Below are 26656 nucleotides of genomic sequence, written 5' to 3' on the forward strand. Positions count from 1 at the left end.
ATGTGTAAAAATGTCCAGGTATGTCCTGCACACAAAAAGCAGGACAAATCCAATCTGGCCAATTACTGCCCCATCAGTCTGCTCTCGATCATCAGTAAAGTGATGGAAGGTGTCATCAACAGTGCTATCAAGCGGCACTTGCTTCACAATAACCTGCTCACTGAAGCTCAGTTTGGATTCCACCAAGATCACTCAGCTCCTGACCTCATTACTTGGTTAAAACATGGACAAAAGAGCTGAATTCCCAGGGCAAGGTGAGAGTGACTGCCCTTGACATCAAAGCTGCATGTGTCCAAGTGTGGCATCAAGGAGCCCTAGGAAAACTGGAGTCAATGGGAATCAGGGGGAAAACTCCCCACTGTTTGGAGTTATGCCTAGCACAAAGGATAATGGTTGTGGTTGTTGGAGGTCAATCATCTCAGCTCCAGGACATCACTGCAGGAGTTCCTCAGGGTAGTGGTCCTAGACCCAACCATCTTCAGCTGCTTCATGAATGATCTTCCTTCCATCATAAGGTCAGAAGTGGGGATGTTTGCTGATGATTGCACAATGTTCAGCACCATTCGTGACTCCTCAGATACTGAAGCAGTCCATGTACAAATGCAGCAAGGCCTGGACAATATCCAGGCTTGGTCTTACAAGTGGCAAGTAATATTTGTGTCACACAAGTGCCAGGAAATGACCATCTCCAACAAGAGAGAGAATCGCCCCTTGACATTCATGACAATGGCATTACCATTGCTGAATCCCTCACTATAAACATCCTGGGGGTTACCATTGACCAGAAACTGAACTAGACTAGCCATCTAAGTACTGTTGCTACAAGAGCAGGTCAGAGACTAGGAATCCTGCAGTGTAATTCACCTCCTGACTCCCCAAAGCCTGTCCACCATCTACAAGGAACAGGTCAGGAGTGTGATGGAATGCTCTCCACTTGCCTGGAGGAGTGCAGCTCCAACAACACTCAAAGAAGCATGATGCCATCCAGGACAAAGCAGCCCACTTGATTGGCACCCCATCCACAAACATTCACTCCCTCCATGGTCAACGAACAATGGCTGCAGTGTGTACCATCTACAACATCCACTGCAGAAACTCACCAAGAGTCTTTAGGCAGCACCTTCCAAACCCATGACTGCTACCATCTAGAAGGGCAAAGGCAGCAGATACATGGGAAAAGTACCACCTGAAGTTCTCCTTCCTCAGCATTCCTGACTTGGAAATATATGCCGTTCCTTCACTGTCGCTGGGTCAAAATCCCTTCCTAACAGCACTGTGGGTGTACCTACACCATATGGATTGCAGTGTTTCAAGAAGGCAGCTCCCCACCACCTACTCAAGGTCAATTAGTGGTGGGCAATAAATGCTGGCCCAGCCAGCGAAGCCCACATCATGTAAATGAATAAAAAAGACTAAAACTGTACACAGTGCTCCAGATGTAGCCTCACCAAGGCCCTGTACAGTTGCAGTAAAACTTCCATACTTTCATACTCCATTCCCCTTGTAATAAACACCAACATTCCATTTGCTTTCGTAATCAGCTATTGTACCTGCATACTAACTTTTTGTGATTCATGTACCAGGCACCCAGCTCCATCTGTACCATCTGTGGAGAGAAAGACAGAGTTAACGTTTTGAGTCCGTATGACTCTTCTTCAGGACTTGAAACGTTAACTCTTTCTCTCCACAGATGCTGTCAGACCTGCTGAGTTTTTCCAGCATTTTTTGTTTTTGTTTCAGATTTCCAGTATCTGCAGTATTTTGCCTTTATCCATCTGTACCATTGTTCTACAATCTCTCTCCATTTAATTAATATACTGATTTTCTATTCTTCCTGCCAAAGTGGACAAGTTCACATTTTCCCACAACATACTCCATCTGCCAAATTTTTGTCCACAGACTTAACTTATCTATATCTCTTTGCAGACTCTTTACCTCCCCTTGATGACCTCCTTTCCTACCTATCTTGGTGTCATCAACAGTTTCAGCTACCATACATTTGGTCCTTTCATCCAAGTCATTGGTATAGATTATAAATAGTTGAGGCCCCAATACTGATCCCTGTGGCACTCCACTAATTACAGCTCGCCAACCCAAAAAAGATCCATTTATCCATAATCTCTGCTTTCAGTTAGCTAACCAATCCTTTAACCATGCTAAAATGTTACCCCCTACACCATGAGCTCTTATTTTGTGTAGTAACATTTGAAATGGCATCTTACATGGCCTCAGCAATGACTGTTCCAATGAAGGTAGGCACTTTCTCCTCCATGGGGCTCGTCTCTTGCCACATGTAGTTGTGTGATACTTTGTCCTTCAAGAAACGGGGAAGTGTGCCAATCAGTGTGGTGCAAATTGATGTGCCTGTCATGGTTGACTAGCTAGCAGTATGTGCAAGCTATGAGATGTAAATGTGAGGGAGGTGTAGTGCATTGAGAAGTTTCTGAAATTAGTGGAGCAGTAGATAGGATATGTCTTTTGAAGATGAATTCACTGACCTTGACCACTTGGCTGAGGTCATTGACCCTATTGCACATTGCATTCAACGTCTCGGGGTTTTTCTCCTGGCACTGACCTCTACTGCTATCTGCTCCCGTTGCCTTCTGAGTGTTTGTCTGGAGGACCTTCTGGTCCCCATGTAAATACAGCACATCTCTCCTCCTTTGTAAATTTTCCACTAGGGTCTTCAGTGCAGTATCCAAGAACCTTGGGTGTATGCTCTCACCCATGTCGTACCATTATTCAATGTTTCCCAGGTCAGAGTGACTTGTACTCGGACTTCCACCACCTGTTCCAGCCATAATACACCTCGCCTTTAAAGAGTGCAGGCTGGCTTTAACTTGTGCTAGTCTCTGATGATTTTGGGCCACCTGCTGAGATGCGGAACCACTCAGCAGTGTGCTTAGCACTGGCTGCATGCTACAATTATGATAATAATCAGGGAGCACAAAGTTGGCAGGCTGCCTGCATCATACTCTGCAGGTTTGGGATAAGCACGCATCAGGAGTCCATGCCCGTTTCTGAGGGCTGTCTAATTTAGCCCCCTATGATGGTTAAAGTCTTTTTTAATTCTGTTAACATTGTGACCCAAGGCACGCAAATTATTAAACCACCTTTACAGTAGTTTATTTCAATAAATTCTTCAAAACATCCTCAGTTGTTAGTCTTTAACAAGGCACTAAATAATATAGATATAAAAAACCACTAGAGCTTTGAAATTGTAGCACACATGTTTGTATTTTTACCGTAACATACCATAAATGTATAGAAGACTTTCCACCTGTCTGAACACCCCATAAGATATGTACTCTGCACAACAAAGTCACAAAGTGGTGACTTTGGCAGACCAAAATGACAGCTTTGAGCACAAGGTTTAAGAAATAGAGTTACTGCACGCAAATAATATTACTGCAGAGCAGTTAGAAAGAAATGGAAACAACTTTTGTAATTAATTTTGTCCCAGATTCCTCTTTATGACATTGAACTACATGCTGACATCAATATGTAAAATTATCAGCTTTCAGAAGAAGAAGTTACAGCTGTTTCAATTTACTACTTAACTACTCTCTCTTCTGGGAATATTTATATACCCCAGAAGCCAATAATTTAGAACTCTTTTTGTGTTTCATTAGCTACTTAAGAAAGATTTCTCTAAACTTATTGAAGGTTTACCAATGATGTTAGTACTACTTAAATTGCAATTACAAAAAACAAAACACCTTTAATGTTTTTTTGTAAATAACTGTAAATTAGTTAGCAGGCAAGCAAACTAAATGGCCAGGGGCTAGCATGAATCATGCAGTGTATATTTACAGATGGTGGCTTCTCTTTAAATGTATTTCTCAATAGCAAGGCTATTATTATGAGGCAAGCCGATTTCACGGAGTGCACTCATTCAAGGCATATCTGAGTTGCGTGAGAAATTTCCATATCTCACACACTCTTGTAAATCACAATTGAACAGTAGTAAACCAAAGAATGGCTGGTTTTAATTTTAATGTAACATCCTTGCCAATGACTGGGACTGATTCAGAGTCTGCCCTTTGGTAAAATAAGGCTTTATTAGCCAGATCACCTTAAAATACTTTATGATTCTGGTGCTCTCGTCACGTTATGCATTACTAGCCAGAATGGTGTTCCAACTATTGGCTGCATGTCAAAAATTACTCAGAAGTTCAAGCAAGCTGTTTAACATGATCAGGAGCTTTGAAATTTGGGATAAACAAAGCACATCCACTATAAACCATACTTCTCTTGAAGCATGGTTTTAAGTTGTTGCGAATATTATTTGTAACTTATTTCTCTTGCGAGGTGACATACAAGTTTTCTTACTCACAAGTCAAGAGTTCACTATTGTTCTCAAGCCCAGGCATCGAGTACTTATTGTATTTTTCAGAATAGATTTAATACCATGCAAATGATTTAGAATAACCACAGAGGAAGTTAGTTCACAAAAAGCCAAAATGGGCGCTTCGGAACTTTAGGTGGCTTGGTCATAAAGTCACAGAATATAAGTTCACATGCTGGGCTCCCCACACAGCAAGTCTGAATTCTTGGCCAGGTAGTCTTGCGAAGGTACTACATAGAAACAAAGTAGAAAAGTATGACAAGCATGTCAACCTTCACACCAGGTCCTAAAGACTACTAATGTAGCAACATGTGCAAACACCAGAGGATAGTTTATTTGTCTTCTGGGAAGAGCATAATGTGTGGCAAGAGGGAAGCTTGCATTGAATTTAGGACAGGGGGTATAATTAAAGCTAATAAACAGCAGTCAATAGAAAATAACTAATATACAGAATAAAATATGTACCAAATTTGGATGAACAATGTTAATCCCTCCTAGAAGGCTTGTACAGTTCTATGGTTGAATATATGCTTCTCAGGGGGCTCCTGGTTCAAATTCACCCTACTGCCAAAGGTTTCTACATAAGTATCTCTCCCTGACAGAGGAATTATCATAACTGGACTCCACTCTACCTAGATGAGTACTACCATCTGTTGGGAAGTAAACGTGAGTTCTGTTCAAAGGACAAGCCCCTATCAAAAGAAATTGCACTCTCTTTGGGAGGGGTTTGATTAAGAATTTGCCGTAGAAACAAATTATTTTTCAGTCGCTGAATTAGTCTTAGTTAATAAAATAGAGCACTGGAATATTAATTCATGCACACTGAAACTTTTACTTGTATTTACATTGTTTCCATAGTTTTCATCATTCTGTCTGTGTAAAATAATTCTGCCTGTGCAAGCTATTCTAGGTATAGTGAATGGTATTTAAGGTACTATAGCAAGCATGATGTCTATGACATAAATCAAGATATCTGTGACATAAATCAAGATACTACCACACTGAAAATGTCCATGAACGTTTGGCATGGAGAGTATATCAAAGGTAAAGATTATAACACAAAAGGAGCTCATTACAAAACATATTTGTTGCTTATCTTATAGGCAGATTTTAATGCAAATAGAATTCCATGACTTTTTTCCCCCACTCCAAACACATTAAATTAATCGGATATTGCTCTGTTAGCAACATCAACCCATGGTATTTTCATATTACATGTTTGTTACGCAAACATGTTTAACACTTCACATTGAAGTAAAGGCATTGCAATCATAATGAAAGATTTACTCTTTGCAGAAAACTGTTCTTTAGAAAAACGTTAACTATTTTGCTACACTTGCACAGAGGAAATGTTCCACTCCATGTCATCTAATTTGATTAATTTAAATATATGATCTTTTTGCTGTTTCTACAAATAAGCATCCAAGCAAGTTAGTTTATCTAGTTCTCTATGAACATCCTAAATATTGCATAAGATCAGTGAAAGAGACTCGGCTTCTAAAACACTAAAAGCTGACTGTGAATGATATTGTGAAGATTATAAAGACAGCGATTTTTTAAAAAACATGCTATATGTAAAAACATACAAAAAGTTTCCTCAACAAGATTTTAGTTCAAGACCATTGTTCCTCAGTATGTATAAAGGCAAAAAAAGTAACTGAAGGACCAAAAAAAAGGTTCTCTTACATTGCCATACTAGAACATACAAAATGTGTTTTATGACTGATTTATGAACAGTTGCCAAATTGGTCCAAATCTTCCAGATGAAAATTCAGAGACTACGTGCTCATGATACATTTTTGTACATAATTTGATAATACATTATTTTTACAAGCAGTCCACTAATAAGCATGCTTAAGATTGTATGTCTTTAGAGGGTTTTTTTGGAACCATATTCCATAGTTTTATTGCAGCTAACACATACAAAACAGTTCAGCTGAAACATAGATTTATGAAATTATAAAGTAACTTTGTTTTCAATGGTATGCAAGATGCCATATGTTAAAAGTATTAATCTGAAGGGTTTCAGCATCTCCAAGAGTATTAAATCATGTGGTTACCTTCAGTTTTTGAACCATTTTCATCCAAACCTGAATCCATAACCAATTGCTTAAAGCAGGTGGTTGCTGAATTTAGGTGACACTCAAAACATACTGTATTTGTATTACATTTCTTCAAGGAACAGAAAGTCTCTGAATTCAATATTAATTTTCATTATACAATCTGTTAATCATGCAATTTGAATAAGATTCCCCAATAAATGTAAATTATGGCAAAATGGCCTAGATTTTTCTTCTGAAATCGCCTTTGTTTCAGAGCAGGATAGGAGTGGGAGGGAATTGTAGTGGGATCTGTTCCACCGTTTCCACAATGTCTACTGCCACTCTTGAGCTTTTGTGACAGAAGTGATGGCAGATTTGAATATGTCTGCCCAAATCTGTGTCACTGGATTAGTAATCCAGAGACCCAGGGTAATGCTCTGGGGACCCGGGTCTTAAATGCACTCTGAAATGGTCGAGCAAGCCACTCAGTTGTATCGAACCGCTACAAAGTCACAAAAAAGGAATGAAACCGGATGAACCACCCAACATTGACCTAGGCACCTGAAACGACAACAGCAAACTCAACCCTGTCGATCCTGCAAAGCCCTCCTTACTAACATCTAGGGGCTACTGCCAAAATTAGGAGAGCTATCTCACAGACTAGTCAAGCAACAGCCTCTGACATAGTCATCCTCAAGCCATCATATCTTACATGTCCCAGAAACCACCATCACCATCTCTGGGTATGTCCTGTCCCATCAGCAGGACAGACCAAGCAGAGGTGGCGGCACAGTGGTATACAGTCGGGAGGGAGTAGCCCTGGGAGCCCTCAACATCGACTCTGGACCCCATTAAGTCTCATGGCATCAGATCAAACACGGGCAAGGAAACCTTCTGTTGATTACCACGTATTGCCCTCCCTCAGCTGATGAATCAGTGCTCCACCATGTTGAACACAACTTGGAGGAAGCACTGAGGGTGGCAAGGGTGCAGAATTTACTCTGGGTAGGGGACTTCAACGTCCAGCACCAAGAGTGGCTTGGTAGCACTACTACTGACCGAGCTAGCTGAGTCCTGAAGGACATAGCTGCTAGACTGGGTCTGTGGCAGGTAGTGAGGGAATCAACAAAATGGAAAAACATACTTGACCTCATCCTCACCAACTTGCCTGCTACAGATGCATCTGTCCAAGACAGTATCAGTTGGAGTAAACACTGCACAGTTGTTGTGGAGATGAAGTCCCGCCTTCACAATGAGGATACCCTCCTTCATGTTGATTGGCACTAGCACCGTGCTAAATGGGATAGATTTCGAACAAATCAAGACTGGGCATCCAGAGGTGCTGTGGGCCATAAGCAGGAGCAGAATTGTACTCAAACACAATCTGTAACCTCACAGCCCAGCATATCCCCAACTCTACCATTATCATTAAGCTAGGGGATCAGCCCTGGCTCAATGAAGAGTGCAGGAGGGCATGCCAGGAGCAGCATCAGGCGTACCTAAAAATTAGGTGTCAACCTCGTGAAGCTACAACACAGGACTACTTGCGTGCCAGATAGCATAAGCAGCAAGTGATAGACAGAGCTAAACAATCCCACAACCAACGGATCAGATCTAAGCTCTGCAGTCCTGCTCCATCCAGTCGTGAATGGTGGTGAACAATCAAACAACTCACTGGAGGAGGAGGCTCAAGAAATATCCCCATCCTCAAGATGGGGGAGCCCAGCACATCAGTGCAAAAGGTAAAGCTGAAACATTTGCTATGATCTTCAGCCAGAAATGCTGAGTGGATGATCCATCTCGGCCTCCTCCAGAAGCCCCCAGCATCACAGATGCCAGTCTTCAGCCAATTCGATTCACTCCACATGATATCCAGAAGCGGCTGAAGGCACTGGATAGAGCAAAGGCTATGGGCCCTGACAATATTCCGGCAATAGCACAGAAGACTTGTGTTCCATAACTTGCTGCACCCCTAGCCAAGCTGTTCCAGTACAGCTACAACACTTGCATCTACTCGGCTAGGTGGAAAATTGCCCAGGTATGTCCTGTACACAAAAAGCAGGACAAATCCAACCCGGCCAATTACTGCCTCATCAGTCTACTCTTGACCATCAGTAAAGTGATGAAAGGGGTCATCAACAGTGCTATCAAGAGGCACTTGCTTCGCAATAACCTGCTCACTGATGCCCAGTTTGGGTTCCACCAGGGCCACTCAGCTCCTGACCACATTACAGCCTTGGTTCAAACATGGACAAAAGAGCTGAACTCCCGAGGTGAGGTGAGAGTGACTGCCCTTGACATCAAGGCAACATTTGACCAAGTGTGGCATCAAGGAGCCCTAGCAAAACTGTCAATGGCAATCAGGGGGAAAACTCTGTTTGTTGGTTGGTTTCATACGTAGCACAAAGGAAGTTGGCTGTGGTTGTTGGTGGTCAATCATCTCAGCTCCAGGACATCACTGCAGGAGTTCATCAGGGTAGTGTCCAAGGCCTAACCATCTTCAGCTGCTTCATCAATGTCCTTCCTTCCACCATAAGGTCAGAAGTGGGAATGTTCGCTGATGATTGCACAATGTTCAGCATCATTCACAGCTCCTCAAATACTGAAGCAGTTCATGTCCAAATGCAGCAAGACCTGGACAATATCCAGGCTTGAGCTGACAAGTGGCAAGTAACATTCGTGCCCACATGTGCCAGATAATGACCATCTCCAACAAGAGAGAATCTGACCATCGCCCCTTGACATTCAGTGGCATTACCATCGCTGAATCCCCAACTATCAACATCCTGGGGGTTACCATTGACCAGAAACTGAACTGACAAGCCATATAAATACTGGGGCTACAAGAGCAGGTCAGAGGCTAGGAATCGTGCGATGAGCAACTCACTTCCTGACTCCCCAAAGTCTGTCCATCATCTACAAGGCAGACGTAAGGAGTGTGATGGAATACTCCCCATTTCCCTGGATGAGTGCAGCTCCTGTGATACTCAAGAAGCTTGACACCATCAGGACAAAGCAGCCCGCTTTATTGGCAACATCCACAAACATTCACCCCCTCCACCATCGACACACAGTAGCAGCACTGTGTACCATCTACAAGATGCATTGCAGGAATTCACCAAAGCTCCTTAGGCAGCAACTTCCAATCCCACGACCACTACCATCAGGAAGGACAAGGGCAGCAGACAGACGGGAACACCACCACCTGGAAGTTCCCCTCCAAGTCACTCACCATCCTGACTTGGAAATATATGCTGTTCCTTCACTGTCACTGGGTCAAAATCCTGGAACTCTCTTCCGAACAGCACTGCGGGTGTACCTACACCACATGGATTGCACCAGTTCAAGCAGGCATTTCACCACCACCTTCTCAAGGGCAACTAGGGAAGGCAATAAATGCTGGCCCAGCCTGTGAAGCCCACATCCCGGGAATGAATTTTAAAAATGCAAATTATGGGGAAGTTATGGGAAAACGTCTCCAAATGCACTGTAATTAACATGTTAGTAATTCTAGGCATCAGAAACAGTATTATATTCATGTGGTGGAGGTTGGTCCATAAGACCATAAGATGTGGAAGCAGAAGCAGGCTATTCGGCCCATTGAGTCTGCTCTGCCATTCAATGAGATCATGGATGATCTGATAATCCTCAACTCCACATTCTTGCCTTTTCCCCATAACCCTTAATTCCCTAACTAATTAAAAATCTATCAATCTTAGCCTTGAATATACTTAACGACCCAGCCTCTATAGCCCTCTGCGGTCAAGAATTCCACAGATTGACTACCCTCTGGGAGGAGCAATTCCTCCTCATCTCTGTTTTAAATGGGCGACCCCTTACTCTGAGATTATGCCGTCTGGTCCTAGACTCTTCCCACAAGGGGAAACAACCTCTCGGCCTTTACCCTGTCAAGCCCCCTAAGAATCTTCTTTGTTTCAATAAGGTTGCCTCTCATTCTTCTAAACTCCAATGAGTACAGGCCCAACCTACTCAACAAAGTGAAAGGGGTAACAGGCCTCATGTAATTTATTACAAAGTTGCACTAGGCAACATGGGGGATATAGAAAAACGTTTTTTAAAAATGTTCTTCAGCTAGCAGCGCCAGCCACACTATCCTGTAGCAGGAGCCGCAGGTTTTTTACAGCCCCCCCAAACCCCATCCCAAACTGTTCTATCTTTTGGATACTTGCTTTTGGGAGAGTTTGAATAGCACTCCGGCTGTCCATTAATACTTAATTAGACAAAATCAGGAATTAGCTGCAGTCAAGCAGATTTAAATCCCACTATGAGAAAAATCTAGGGCAATGCTACTCCAAGGCTTAGTGGGCAAGCAGGCTCCCTGGTGCAGTTTGCTATCTATACACAAAAGGTAACTTGTTCTATTCTTAGTTGGTTGAGAGTTAGTGGATCTAAGTCAAGTTACTATAATCAAATGCCTATTTCCTGGCCTATGGCAGAGGACGAAATTAGCCATTTCTAACCTATACCTAGTGTCTCCTTTTGGAAGGTGTGGACATGTGGATTTCTATGACATCAACATCATTTGGCTGATTTGGCTGTGATACTCTCACAAATATAGCCTGCTAACAATTGATACATGAAGACTGGCCACATGAGCGAGGTAATAGGTAGCAGGTGACACCTGTAGAACTGCAGGCCAGCCTAAGTTACCAGCTCCATGAGAGGAAGGGAGAAAATTGGAAACATATGGCTCTCAGTAACATGATAAGTTATATCATGTCTCCCCTCAATTTTCTTTTCCTCCAAAAAAACAAGTTTAGTCTCAGAAGTCCCTCCTTGTAATTTGTGGTCCTATGTTCTATTATCATCCTAGTTGTTCTCTTCTGATCCCTCATCAATGCATGCAAGTCAGTTTTAAGTAGGATGCCCAAAATAGCAGGGAATGGTTGGTAGCTATGGCTTAGTTGGCAGCACTCTTGTCTCTAAGTCAGATGATTGGAGGTTCAAGTCTCATACCAGCATGAGCAGTCCATGTCCATATACTGCAAGAACTGAACAACTTTTAAGGTTTGGGCTGATAAGTGGCAAGTAACATTCATGCTACACAAATACAAGGCAATGACCATCTCCAAAAACAGAGACTCTAACCATCTCCGCTTGACATTCAATGCCATTACCATCACTGAATCTCCCATCCTTGGGGTTACTATCGACCAGAAACTGAACTGGACCAGCCATATAAATACTGTGGCTACAAGAGAGGGTCAGAGGTTGGGAATTCTGTGGCAAGTAACTCACCTCCTGATTCCCCAAAGCCTGTCAGAATCGTGATGAAATACTCTCCACTTGCGTGGATGAATGCGGTTCCAACAGCACTAAAGAAGCTCGACACCATCCAGGTCAAAGCAGCCTGCTTAATTAGCATCCCATCCACTACCTTAAACATTCACTCCCTCCACCACCAACACACAGTGGCAGTGGTGTGCACTACCTTATACATTCACCCCCTCCACCACAGACATACAGTGGCAGCAGTATGCATCTTATACAAGGTGCACTGCAGGAATTCACTAAGGGTCCTTCTACAGCACCTTCCAAACCTGTGACCTCTACCACCTGGAAGTACAAGGGTAGCAGATACATGGGAACACCACCACCTGCAAGTTCTCCTCCAAACCACACACCATCCTGACTTGGAAATATATCACCATTCCTTCACTGTTGCTGGATCAAAATCCTGGAACTCCCTTCCTAACAGCACTCTGGATGTACTTATATCACATGGACTGCTGCAGTTCAAGAAGGCAACTCACCATCACCTTCTCAAGGGCAATTAGGGAACAATTGAGCAACAAATGCTGGCCTAGCCAGCAAAGCCCACATCCCATGAAATAATTTTTTTTTATAAATGTGACATTGAACCAAGGCCCCATTTGGCCTGTCCTTGGCCCAAAAGAACTTAAAAATGCTAAATTGTGCATGTGCCGCTCACTCTTGATCTGTGCACACGCAGAAACTCAGGGGTCTGCTCTCTGACTTGGTGAGTGAGACTTTCATAACAAGTCTCTTTATCTCAGAAGGAAAGCAATGTTGTAGAATTAAGGAAATAAATTTTTTACTTTGTCTCTTTTATCTCCCTCTCTTAATCCCATCTATATTTCCCAATTTTTATTATGTTTTCTCTGCATCATTTAAATGCAACTTATATTTCTTGCTTTATGCTTCATGGTTTGTATTCTGCATGTCTTAGTAAGGATACTGATTGGTTGAAAGAGTCTCACTTTCGATTGGCCTTTTCACAGGCACCATATTGTCCCACCCCCCCCTCAAACAGCTTATATTCCACCTCATTTCTATTTTTCTTTAGTTGTGATGAAGAGTCATACGAACTCGAAACGTTAACGGTCTTCCTCTCCGCAGATGCTGTCAGACCTGCTGAGTTTTTCCAGCTATTTTTGTTTTCGTTGTGCTAGAAAAGACACTGGATTAGAGGAAATCTCCACTGACAAACCCATGAAAGCTCTGTCGACAGTGATCAGCGAGGTGAATGGCCAAAGCTCGGACCTTCACTGCTGAGGGCAAAATCCAGGTCATTAAAATTGAAAGAGGCTTGATAGAAGAACATAACTTCAGGTCCAGCAACTAAGTTTGAATTTAGCCCAGACAAGGTGAAAATCTTTCTGAGGCTGAAAATGAAATTGACTTAGGCAATCAGAATCCAGTTCTTCTGAGAAGTAAACCAGCAGCACAAAAGTACCTATAATGTATCATCAAACCGTCAATGTTATCGAGGGGGACAACAAAAAGGGTTAAATGAAAATTGATTTAGGAAAAAACAAGTAAGAAAATGGCATTTTGTCAGAAAGCTGCCACTGGGTTCTTCCAGCCAAGAGTAAGAAATTTAAAAAAAGATACAATTAACTTCTAAGCGACCTCAATAATTTACAGTTAAAATCATTTAGTTCTGTCCGTTTGGACTACTTTGCAATAGAGGGGTTTTAAATAAGCATCTTAAAAGAATAGGCAGGTTTAAACACAGCTTCAAAATAGCATCAAAATGTGCCAGCAGAGCTCCAAACACAGACTCCCTGTTAGCAATGGAAGCTGCTGGTGTTTGACAAATTGAGAAAAAACACATGTTTAAAAACTTTTAATATCAAGTGTGTATAATTGCTTCTTAAAAACAAATCTAATATCCTTAATTAGAGGTTTCTTCTGTCCTTAAGAGTTATCTGATGCATTGTCACTGCTATCAGGCTTCAAGTCATTTTCTTTGTTCAAGAAATGTTAGAGCACTTAAGTACTTACTTTGTGAGGTCTTTAAAACGTGCCTACTATGATTTCCCTTTCAATCATTAAGGACCATTTTGAACCCCAAATAAGGCTCATTTCAAAGGAACCATGTTAAAAATTGTTGCACAGAAAATGACCACTTGCATCTAATCAGCAAGCAAATGTAACATGATACTATTCAAAGAAAAACCATGTTCGCTCGGCTCCTGAACAACATTCATCCTTAATTGATGCCACCAAAAGAAAAATAATTGAACTCGGTCATTTATCTAATTAGAATTGATTGGGCATTGCTCACACAGTGTGGCTGTGGTATCTGCCTACGTAACAAGTCATTGGCTTTCAAAAAGTAATTTATGGGGGAAGTTTCGAGACGTGTTTAATGAAATGATAATGTGCTATTTAAATGGATGCAACAGAAGGTCTCAAATGAATGCCACCTGGTGGGTTTATAATGCATTACAGTTGAAGATTTTAATGGTTTCAGCCTGAATGAAATTTAAGATTAGCAATACAGAGATAATTACAGACAAGAAAGGCCATCTGGCCTATATATATATATTCATCCATCCATAAGAACCTTAAAATTCCCCCAGTGCAGCATCCAACTGGTTCTTAAATGATTCCAGGCATTTTGCCTCCATTTCTGGGAGTTCTTTCCATGTACTGATCACACTGAGTGAAAAATTCCTGATATCAATTCTCTATTTGCTTTTAACTAGTTTGAACCTGTAGAAATTTATAATAGTTTTCTGGATTTAGCTTTTCTATACTGCTTATTTCCATACTTCCATTTGATCACCTCTCAAGTGCCTCCTTCCAAAGTCCAAATCTCTCTTCATAACTCAAATCTCTAATGCTAGAGACTGTAAAAGGAATGAAAAGATATTATTATACACTAAATACATATCTCCGATACTAAAGACTGGGGGAGATACAGCAAGACTCTAAGCAATTCTAAAATTTGGTTTTCCAAGGGCTTCAAGAGAATACAAGTTCAGGCTTATAATTGGACTGGTTCCTCAAACTTTACAGCATCTGTTAGAAAAGCAGTTACCTTATTTTGCAGCTGATATATGATGAAAATAATATAAAATTTGAAAGCTGCAAAGGACCCTTAAAACTCAAAGAGGAAATGTGATTTTATAAACATACAACATTTTCCCTCCCCTTTGGTTAGTTGTCTATTCAAAAAGAAAAGCAACTCAATTATGCTCTACCAATTCTGCACCTTGTTTCCATTATTCAGAATGTATACTTAGCACACATCCATCATCCATCTGTCCCTCAATCAGCAAAATATTTGGACAATAGTGATTATGTTATTACTTTATCTGCAAAGTTAGGAACATTAATTCATCTTAATGAAGAAACTTCAGAAAGAAACCCTGAAAACTATGATGTGAAAATTACTGGTTGTGATATGTGCACCATCTAATCTTTGATTGGTGTTTCTACTGACATTGATGTTGCCAGTAACTGCTGAATATTTACGAGATATGACAGTGGAACCCAAGCCTGGTGGGTAGAATTCATTATGTGCCCTTTAATATTTAAGTTGCAATGCAGATAAACTGGCTTTATTTGTGCACTGCAGAGATCTAACAGCCTCAAAATTCCCAGGCATATACTGTCCTTCCGTTGTGTTCAAATTACATTTGGGGCAGAATACCCACTTTTGGCCTCAACTTAATCTCAGCCAGACTCCCAACCTCATCATTATCTATGGTCTAAAAGCTGCCTATTGGTCGTTTAAATATTCCAATTTTACTAGTGCTTCAAAATGAATGAGGGAGTGACATTATCACTGATCATAAGCCATTCTCACTTGCCAAGAAAATTATCCAGGTTATTACGGCAATTAACACCACAAATCAAAGAATTTGTTAGAGTAGATAGAAGCAATTTCCTCTGGTGGGTGAGTCAAAAACAGCGGGATGAAAATTAGAGCTATACCATTTAGGGATGATGTCAGGAGGCAATTCCTCACACAAAGGGCAGTAGAAATCTGGAACTTTCTTCCCCCAAAAGCAGCTGAGGCTAGGTTAATTGAAAGCTTCAAAACTGAGATTTTTGCTCGCAGGGACATTAAGGGTTAGGAACCAAGGCAAGTAGATCAAGATACAGATCAGCCATGATCTAACCAATGGCAGTTTGGCTAGAGAGGCTAAATGGCCTCCTCCTGTTCCTGTGTTATGATTCATGCTAACCCACAATGGCAATTCACAAAAGTGACAATTATATATATATTTTTTTCATTTGTTCATGGTTTGGGGGCCTCACTGCCTAGGCCAGCATTTATTGTCCATCCCTAATTGCCCTCAAGAACTGAGTGGTTTGTTAGGCCTAAGACCTAAGGGTCAACCACATTGCTGTGGATCTGGAGTCACATGTAGAACAGACCAGGTAAAGACAGCAGATTTCCTTCCCTAAAGGACATTAGTGACCCAGGTGGGTTTTTACAACAATCGGCAACAGTTTCATGGTCATCAATAGGCTTTTAATTCCAGATTTTTCATTGAATTCAAATTCCAGCGTCTGCCATGGTTGGATTTGATCTCAAGTCCCCAGAGAATTATCTTGGGTGTCTGGATTACTACTCTGGTGACAATACCACTACGCCACCACCTTCCCAGTCTATGAGTGCATGGTCCTCACAACATAAAGCACACTGAACTGGAAAAGTTATATTGAAAACTTCATTTTGGTATGACACATTCACCATTTGATTTTTGTTGTGAGAAATTGTGAGTGGTATATTTTTCATGCTTATGAAATAATAGGACTTGGCATGATATCTTTTCTCATGACTCTGCTGCCCAACTAAATTAGAATGTACATTTCACACGTTGTTTCTCAAAACCAATATTTCAATGTTGTTAAGCAAAACCTTACCATGGCCTCGAGACTGTGTGCCTGGGAACAAAGTTCAAGAGGGCAATAGCAATTATATTGTGCTTGTCAAGTTTTGACTAGGGACTCACCATCTTGTGTGTTCTGGCTGAGAATGCTGCTGCATAGCTCCTCTTGGCTGATCCCAAGATGTTGACAAACTTCCTCCCTGCTGTAAGGTTCTGGATGCAGTATTTGCTCCACAGTTGAAATCATTGTCTCCAGACTGACTCCCAATTCAGTTTGTAAGTCTCCCAATTTTAAAAGTTTCTGCCACTCAAGGCCCTTTGCCTTTGCTAGTATCTAAATACCAAAAGGAATCAGGTGTTTAACATTGCACACAAGATTATTTAAACAGCTCTCCCAACACCACAAAAAGCTTCACAAGACAATTACTTCATCTGAGCCATTTTTTAGTAAAATAGCTACAGCATCTTTGATGATATAGCAACCATGTGATCTCAGGAATCAACTTGCCTGAAAACTTGCAAAGTTTTCATTTTTCTTCAGCTTGCAGCCTACTTTTGTGTTGCACGTCAAGGTAGGAAAATCATGAGCTATGGACAACCTATAATCATTCCTTTGCACATATATCACACGCAAGAGGAAATAACTCAAGCCATAAATATTTCTTGGAAACAGTATTTCCCTATTTACCTTTGCAAAACCCTGAATATCTCTTATGAGTCTCCCTCTTAACCTTTTCTGTTCTACTTAAGAGTCAGAGTTTCTTCACGCGACTAAGCCTCTATTCCTTGTATTTTCTTAGTGAACTTCTTCTGCATCATCTCTCCACGGTCTTGATATCCTTTGTACAGCAAAGTGTTCAAGGCTGGGCATAACTTCCTAACTACACCTTAACTGATGATTTGTAGAGGTTTAGAATTAGTATCTTTAGTTAAAAGGAGGATTTTTTCTCCATGCCCCATTTTTAAAAATAGTTAAATGGACCAGGGAGCATCAGATGAAGTACGTGGTGCAGGTGAGGGGGACAAAGTTCAGGAAGCAGCAGAGGAACAACAGGTGTTGGCTGGAGGGCCAGCTTAAGGCTATCCTCATTCGCAGAGTTCCAGAGTTAGTGATATCCAAGATCTACATACATAGGGATTACATTTTCTGAGCATCGTGAATTCCTAACTCATTGGAAAAGAATATAAAGCACTTTGAAAGTGTTTCTTCTAGCATGGAGGAGTCCACTAGCTGCACCTGTGCAATGGTATTTGATGCTTCAGCAAATTGATGTCGCTCTTGAATGCATGGCCTCTCCAGGACAATTTGTAATGGTCCTAAGTGCCATTGTAGTCCCCTCAGCAATGTACTAACTAATGATATAGAAACATTAAAGAGCCTCTCCATCGTTACAAAAATGGCAGAAGAGGCAGAAATCGGGAAGTCCTGCCCCTGAACAAGGCACCTACCATTTTCTCGGGGGCTGGAATGAGCCCGAGTCAGGATTTGCACGAGTATTTGACAGAGGCGGCTGCCCATGTAAATCAGCAGCTGCCTCCAATCTATATAATTTTGTGAAATGATGTGTGAAGCGCGACATGCATGGATATAGACCTGGCAGGAACAGGTATAAACTTTGTGGAGTCCTTTGGAGAGGTGGGATACTCTTTTGGAGATGTAGGGTACCACTTTTGATATGGGTCCGGGACACCTTTGGGGAGGTCAGGTGCCCCTTTGGATTGGTAAATGTAGGCATGAATGTGTGTAAAAAAATGCATGAACTCTAACTGTCAAGCTCATTGGAACTGTCAAAAGTGTCAAATTGAACTATCAAAGGCAACTATCAAGCTGTCAAGGCATTTAAAACTCGTGCCCTTTAAAGCTTTGAAGAAAAATGTCTGGAGTGTTAAAATAAATAATTGCTTGCTATTTCATTCTGTCTGTTGACATAAGCCTGAGGACAGCCATTACTGGATTAGTGCTATGTGACTGATTTCACAACCTTCCATTATCAAAGTGGGATGCCTTGCATTTCACAGTTTGACTGACACCTGCAAGTTGTTGTAGACCCTTCAAAGTGGAACTATGAATTCCAATGTTTGCTTTTGTAAGGGATTAAGCACTTGAATTTAGTGTTCATTTTTATAAGGATGTTGTTGAAGGAATTAAATGTAGTGAATCAGTTTTTATGAATGAAAATTTTGTTTTCAAACAGTGAATTCATCAATAGACATAGGTTTTTATTTCTTTTAAGCCCAGCATGAGTTCTGAGGTCTGCCCATGGTAGATACAGGGTGAGCTGGCATGGTAGGGGCAAAGTATGATGGCTGGGGGGCCATGGGCTAGCATGTGTTGGCACTAAGTTGTCACAGGGGCTATAAAGGGCCATGAGTGAGTAGAGGGGCATAGGGTGGCATGGAGGGCATGAGGTTCCATTGGGAGTGGTGGAGGACATGTGGTGGCATGAGTTAGCATGGATGGGGCTTGGGGATTCTGGGGGGAGTGAGGGATGTGAGCCATTAGATCTGCTTTTTGTTTCATTGCTTTTTTAAAAATTTTGGACACAGTGTCGGAGCACAGAGGCAGGCCTTCCGCCCAGCCTGCCTCTGCAGCCGGCAGCCTCTGTACTTGTTCCAGGGGTGGCGGGCCTGATTCCCAGAGAACCCTGCCACCACAAAACGAAATGCCCAACTTCCAGGGCACTTTTCCCGTGTCAGATCTGAGGAGCCGGGAAATGTCCCGACTGTGCGCTCTTGATCCATGAGCGAAAATCCAGGCCAGAGTCTCTAAACGGATTTCTCAGTCATCAACCCCCATCCCATGCTCTTGGCATACCGGCAGGTGTAGAAAATTTAGCTTCTCGTTACAAGAAAACTAAGTGCAATGATGATAAAGAAATGTTGTTGCACCTGTATCACCTACGTGATACCTACCTACCTAAAATAAGGTTTATCACTTTCAGAGAAGCACTCTATTCAATATGTCTTTTTGCTTGCATGATTGCTTCCTGTTGCCTCAATCCTTTTAGATAGTTACTGTGGCTTAGAGGAGAGCTCAACAAACTTACTGCAATTCAAGTAACTGGCCTGCATGATTGCAATTGGTATTAGTGAATATACTATTGTGTTTCACGATACATAATACAGTAAGATTAACTCTTAAACTAAATTGCTTCAAGAATAATGGCCCAGAATTTGCAGAGCTTCTGACAGTGAACTTACCAGTGAATTCACCATCATTATTCCTCTGAATCTGACAGCAACCTCAGGATTTAGTGCAAGTGCCGATAAACGCAACAATCCTGAAGTTGCAGTCTGTCATCCACTGCTTTGCCACAGGTAGTGCTGTGAACCATCCCTTCCGCCTCACCACCCTGAGCCTGAGCACCCTGAGAGCTTTCACTTTTCCACTCCTAGTTGCTGTCAGATCCTCATAAAAAGTTAAGTTTTCTTCAATGATGTGTAAAAAAGGACTATTGCTGAACAACTAGGCTGACCGAAAAAAAAATGATTTTGGTTTGTGGAATATTGTTAAATCTCTCCATTTTGATTAATCAATACGTTTTTTTAAACAAGGTCTTATACAAATAATTTTTTTAAATTAACATATTTCATGATTTTTCAGCTTCTTTCTTCACCCCATGTGTATGCCTCAATCTTTGTTTCATTCTTTGTAAAATTTGTAACAAGTGATTGAGTGTGCTTTACATTTCCTGGATGGCTCATGGTGGGAATTCTTTAATGTGATTGGTTGCTCGGACAGCTTGATGACATCAGTGCAGCTCAACGCTGTGAATTTCCAATAAACTACACTAACGTCAATTCCATGTTGAGAGAGTGAGATCTCTCGTGGGATCTCTCAGTGCAGCTGTCTTTGAGATCAGCTGTGCCCTTGCTTTGCTGCTGAACACAAAATCAGAGTCATAGTGCAAATCTGGGATGATTCTGCCCAAAGTGCAGTAAGCATGCGGGAAAAACCATGTTTTACCCGCTGGCCGCAATGGCAGCTTCTCGTGCCGTTTCATCCCAACCCTGCTGCATTAATCGTGCATTCCGGGGAAACATGCCTTTTCAATGACAGACAGGCTCTCATTCACACGCTTTCTCACGCCGGGCGCCACATTTAAAGTGCAACCACATGCACACCTCTCAGCGCTTCCAGCCCAGGACTGCTGCACAGAGGACATGGCCCCCGAAAGGCAAGAAGACTGCAGCCCCCAGGTTTAATGATGCGTCCCTTGAGCACCTTTTGGACACAGTGGAGGCCTGCCGTGATGTCCTCTACCCCCGATCTGGCCGCAGGATGGGCAGCAACATCACCAATCCGGCTTGGGAGGCAGTGGCAGTGGTGGTCAATGCCAACGCCCTGTAAAAGAGGACAGCCACCCGGTGCTGCAAGAGGATGAATGATCTCCTCCGTTCTGCCAGGGTAAGTCACTCTTCTCACTCTCAACTCACACAATCACAAACCCATCACACATGCGCAGGGACCTCACTCACTGCCAGTTCAAGGGACATCACTATTCACTCTCTCATACACACCTTCGCTGTCCTCATCCTGTCCATGGGACCACTCACAACCCACACGTGCCAGGCATACTTAACATCTGTCCTGGCAGGCATCCTGCTTACATGCTTTCCATCTCTATTTACACAGGGCAAGCTGGCGTGTAAGAGGGCGAGGTCACAGACTGGTGGAGAAATGCCTGAAATCAAGGTCTTCGCGGACTCAGAGCCATTCAGCTGGCCGGCGACGATCTGGAGCGTTCCTGCGCTGACAGTGAGGTCGGCGATTTTCTACCAAGCGAGGATCCAGCAGTGCAACATCCATCAGACAACCATGCTGTGAGTGATGTGTCCTGTTTCACAGGCCACTGCCATGCACTAATTATCTCTCTTGGCTTTCGCAGGCACATCTGGGAAACAGCCGACAGAGTCCACGACCCAGGGCCTCTAAGCAAGACCTGAAGAAACCTCTGAAGAGGAATCTGAAGGCACCTTCTTTGAAGCCCCATCACAGTGCTCACCCACGTCCTCCACCAGTGCAGAGACACACTGCACTCAGCCATGAGCTTTAAAAGCACCTGATCTTAGACCAGAATGTCGTGAAACCGATTTTTGGCCTTTTTGCCATATTGTCCGCTCACGCCATCGAATACCCCGACACCAGCGGGCATGGAAAATTCCACCCATTATCTCTCTATTAGCATTATTTCTCAAAACTTTTCACTGCTCTTTGTTTTCTTGTAACTTCACAATGCACATATATAAAGTGTTTTTAAATGTACTTTTTTTTACTTCCTTTCCTTGAGATAACTCTGCAACACTCACCACTCCCTAACCTGCTCACAGGCTCTATTGTTTTGGCTGCTAAGATTCATGAACGCCCTGGAGCGACTTGCTCTTTAATTTTCCTTCCCTCCACATGGGGAACTACTTAATTTACAGTCACTTTCTGTCAGCACTGCCAAGATCAAAAACTCCCTTTATTGGGAATCACCGGTCTCAACCCACATCCTGCTGTGCTACTACAATGCTGTCACAGGGCACAAATTCAAGTGAGCCTCTTTGGCATTATATGTTTATGAATGTCAGGAGATCCCAGAGACCTACTAACAGCATTAGGTTCACTGGTATTTATTTAAATAGAGTGTAATATATAGATTTTTTTTTTTAATTTTAACAATAAAAACATTTCATTTTGTCAGTTCTTGTGGGCTCAACACGGTCAGGGTGAACAGATGAAAGGTTTATAACAGTGATTACGATCTTTAAAATAACATGACAGCAATAAAATAATTACAAGCCTCTTGGCAGTGGAAAGCTATCCAATGTTCAAAGTAGACATGCACAATGTTATGAAAACTTTACAATTGTGTAGCTTTTCCATCTATCATCCATCAGATGCCGCACATACGTTCTACAAGAAATTTCTAGGGCGCACTTGAGGAAAAAAGGAATATAGAAATAAAGACAGCCATATGCAAAATGATAGGGAGGAGGCAGAATGTGTATCATTTGACTAACCTTACCCATGATAAAAAGAAACAAAACCAAGCTTCTCACTTGCAACCTAAAGAGGAATGAATCTTTGATCTCGTCTCGCTCAGTGTTTAATTGTTGGCAATTAGATTTGTGGCCTTAAAAGGGCATAGCTTCAGCTTAATGGCAAAATAATAAATTGTGCTTGGCATGACATGGTGCAAAGGGCCTTAAATAAGCAACACAATGGTACATTAAGTATGTATGCATATGGTGAATTCCACCTGCCCATAAACCTCACTTGCTCTTTTGGTCATGCTTCTATGTCAACATTTACAATGTAATAATGGTATGGCAACATTTATTCTACAATTCAGTAGGTCAGTTGTTGCCTGTCATTATGCAGTCACAAGTCTTGGCCACAGGGTGAACAGAACCTGCAGCCATCCTCCCGCTCGCAATGCTTCCTGTCCTTACCTCACTGGGTCTCCACAGCCTCTTCCGGCCTTGCCTCTCTACTCTTGCATGGGTTGCTGCCCTTATGCCCATCATGCTTGGTACTCAACGTTATTTTTCCCCCTCACCATACTTTGCAGTTTTGCCACTTAGTGTACACTCACGCCTAATATCTCCTTTGCTCCACCATCCCTCTCCAGTTCCTGCCCAACAGCACGTCTGCTTTTCTCTCCACAACTTTGTAATTCAGACTGTTTTTCATGAGCTTGTCGATCATCATACACCTCTGTCCTAAATCTTTCTTACTTTATCATCCCTCCCATAATCTTTGTCTAAGCTTCTGCTTCTCTGCTTTTAGCCTCATTACTAACTTTGCTTGTTTATGCTTTGATGCTCAGCATACACATGGTTCCACAGCCTCCTTGCCTTGCTGTCTCTAAAGTATTTTATTGGCAGCATTGCTGCTCAGTGTGCATCCCTGCCCCATGTCACCAACCTGGACCATACGAAACATAATACAATTCACATTCTTCAGTCCAGTTTCCAACCAAGCCTCCAATCCCTTCTTCAGCCAGCCTTCCAGCGCAGCACCCAGTCTAGTTTCTCACCTGAATTTGATTCGCCTTCTCTTCCATGTTTCCTAACACTAGGCTGCAACCAGCAATCATTTCAGAGCTCCCATAGCTTTAGCATTTGTGTATTGTGCTATAACCACTTTAAAAACAAATTGTTGGTTCACAAATTTAATGCTAGAAATCAGCTTCAGTCCCAATCTCATCCAATACTTTTCTTCAGCTCGGCTTCTAACTCAGTCTCATTCTCAGCCTCCACTCTCACATCTTCTCATCTTGTGATCTCATCTCCGTTCCTTTTTACAATCTCCCTGCACTAATATTCACCACATTCCATTCCTCAGGGTCCCTCCTCATTCTTTACCATTTCCTCTCTTTCCGGGAACTCCAACCACCATTCCTTCCCACTTTCCTCTTAACATCTGATGATGTCTCTCATCCTTCAAAATGGTCTCCATAATTTGTCAAAAACATTTCCATTCTCCTTCACTGAGAATTAATACATTCACACCAGCTAGCCTGTAGATAAGCTGATTACATAGGTTACATAGGCCTGTACTGCAAACATTTATAACTTGGGCAGAAAATTGTCTTAGTGATAGTTAATGGATATACAACTTTTTTGCATTGTTAAAAAAATAATTTGCATTTATACCTTAATTTGCCACATCTGAATTGCACACGTAATCACGGTTATGCAGGCCAATATCTGATCACAAATTCCCACAAACGGCAGTGAGATAAATGATCAGCTAAGCTAGTTTTTTTTTTTAGTGGCAATGGTTGAAGGAACAATTTAACAATGAATTTAGTGCCACGGTGTCATTAATGTCCACAGGAAAAATGGTGCATTTTAATGACACACCTAAAAGGAAAGGTGGATGATCTTAAAGACCTGTGATCTGATCTTGTCTTATGAGGTTTGATTATGTAACTTACGTTGATATGTAACTTATGCTCATCATTTTAAATTTAATTTATAAACAAATATGCAACAAATAGATTCTTATGTTGCTGGTCCTACAGGTACAGTGCTGTTCTTAAATTACAAAGTTTGGAGGGATAATTGTTATGTACAATACAACTGCACTAACCATGCATCAAGCTCCTTTGTACATTTTACAACAGACATCAGGAAAAGGAAAAACGAGCTTACTTTAGTTGCAAGCCGGCACTCCACAACTCTGATATTGAAATGAGCTGTTGCAGCTTTATTCATTTCTCTGCAACTGTTTGCAATCACAAAAACAGCTCCCCTTGGAAGCTTTACGTTGGTGGCTCGGAGTGGGCTGAATTCAATCAACTTGGCCTATCAAAGATAAAATGGCAAATTATACAGATGAAACTAATGCACTTTCTGACAAATAAATTTAAGGCAACCAGCATAAAAATTCAAGTTATGGCAGCTGCAGTTACTTAAAGACAAGGTCATATATGCCTCTAATGTAAATGTTTGCAACTCATTGTTGTCTGGGCAGTTAATGGTAATAATCTCTTTCAATTAAAGGTGTTTTAACCCCTATTTATTCAGTTGGCAACGTGAGTGCAAAATACATTAAATAATTTCCACTTGGCAACTTTCAGTTAGGGCGGTAGTAAAAGGTAGTGAGGTTGTTTACAGTCGAAAAAGCATTGGAAGTGATAGCGTAATTTCACAGAAATGTTTAAAATTACGAAGGGTTTGAAACAGACCACTTTCATTGATGGAGGGTCTGTTTATAATGAGAGGACATAGACACGAGATTGAACTTAAGTGATTTAAGACAGAGAGCAGAGAAACTTTTTTCTACACAGAGGATTGTGAAGTCGTGAAATGTCAGTGATCGAAACAGAGACCAAGTTAAAATTTAAGTGTAAAATTTAGACACGTGGCTGAAGTAAAAGGGAATTAAGGGATATAGAAACAGGGCAGGTATATGGGACGAGGATCATTGTTGTGCAGGATTGGCTGTGCAGGTGACCTGTTTCTGTATTGTATTTTCTATGCACTTTCACGTAAATACAATTGGCCCCAGCATCCACTTGGCAGCATTCCCATTCCTGTTTGCTTCCAGTGGCCCCTCCTGAAAATTGTATGTACAAGGATGTGAAGTGAAAGCTGGATTGGGCTCAGCTGCAATGCCCTCCTCAGTCAAATAGACTCCCAGGACACACTCTAGGCTCATACAAGAAGAATAAACACTTAAGTTAGATACTGGAAGGAATCAGGATGAAAGCATGAGTCGGCATTTTCAGTAGAGGGAGAGCACTGTGTGTCAAATTTTGAGCAAAACTGGGAAAAATACGCTTATCTTGTCCAGATGTCCCCTGTTCTTCTGAATCTGAGTAAAAGCACCAGCAGATGTATTATGAGTAACCTGGCATTCATGGGTGCTACAAACAGTGGAGAATTTTCAATTGACCCAGCGTTCCACTCCATGTGATTTAAACTGTATGCTCGAAAATCACGCACTACCTGAATCTGAATTAAAGATGAGAAAGAAATACACTACCATGATTGCTAGGGTTGCAGAACAGGGATGGTTTTAGCTAGTGTTGTTGCCAGGTGCTATACAATTTTCCAAGTCTTTCTTGTATAAGAGGTTAACGTGACAGTAATAGCATTCCTATTGAGAATATCCCTATTGTACATCTACTGAAGGTAACATTATATATTGCTCGGTCACTATTAATATTAGAATTATGATTAAAAAACCGCAGCCAATCCAGCATAAAGGTTGTTCAAACAGTAATGATCCTCCACTTTTCATCTCTGCAAGTTACAAAAGGCAAATTAACAACTAAAAGTGGTTAAAATGCAATTTAATACAAACTTATGAAGTTCTTAAAAATACAGGTTTAAAGTTACATTTTGGTCAACAAGGAGATTGTTGGGTGGTGTGAAGCTCCTGTATATGGTCCAAAGACTACATGCAATCTGCCCTATCATGGACTTTATCCCATTTATTGAATCTACTAAGGGCAAGTTCTGCATAAAAACTCCCCGCCCTCCAAAGGTAATCAAGCAAAACTAAAACTATCTATTCCCAACGTCACCACTGTTCAACACCCTCAATAAATGTAGTTCCCTGCCCGATCATAATAGCACATCTGTCCCATGGGGTATTTGGTCATTTTGGTCAATGCTTTTGGAAGTGCATCCGTAACATAAAAATGGCAATT

The 26656-nt window shown here is 41.7% G+C and overlaps 1 protein-coding gene across 4 annotated transcripts in view; it reads right to left on the minus strand.

The window, feature by feature from the left end:
• The window catches only part of galk2 (galactokinase 2), a 110472-nt gene that overhangs the window by 23094 nt on the left and 60722 nt on the right, over positions 1 to 26656 (minus strand). For 3 of the 4 annotated variants that reach the window (XM_078530270.1, XM_078530272.1, XM_078530273.1), the window contains 2 exons: positions 24651 to 24803; positions 16629 to 16839 (listed from right to left, as the gene is read on the minus strand). In XM_078530270.1, the coding sequence (XP_078386396.1) occupies positions 16629 to 16839; positions 24651 to 24803 (364 nt within the window). The remainder of the gene's footprint in view (positions 1 to 16628; positions 16840 to 24650; positions 24804 to 26656) is intronic. The other variant, XM_078530274.1, reaches the window with a different exon arrangement.

This window comes from Cetorhinus maximus, chromosome 26 (assembly GCF_964194155.1).
Source record: "Cetorhinus maximus chromosome 26, sCetMax3.hap1.1, whole genome shotgun sequence".
NCBI lineage: Eukaryota > Metazoa > Chordata > Chondrichthyes > Lamniformes > Cetorhinidae > Cetorhinus > Cetorhinus maximus.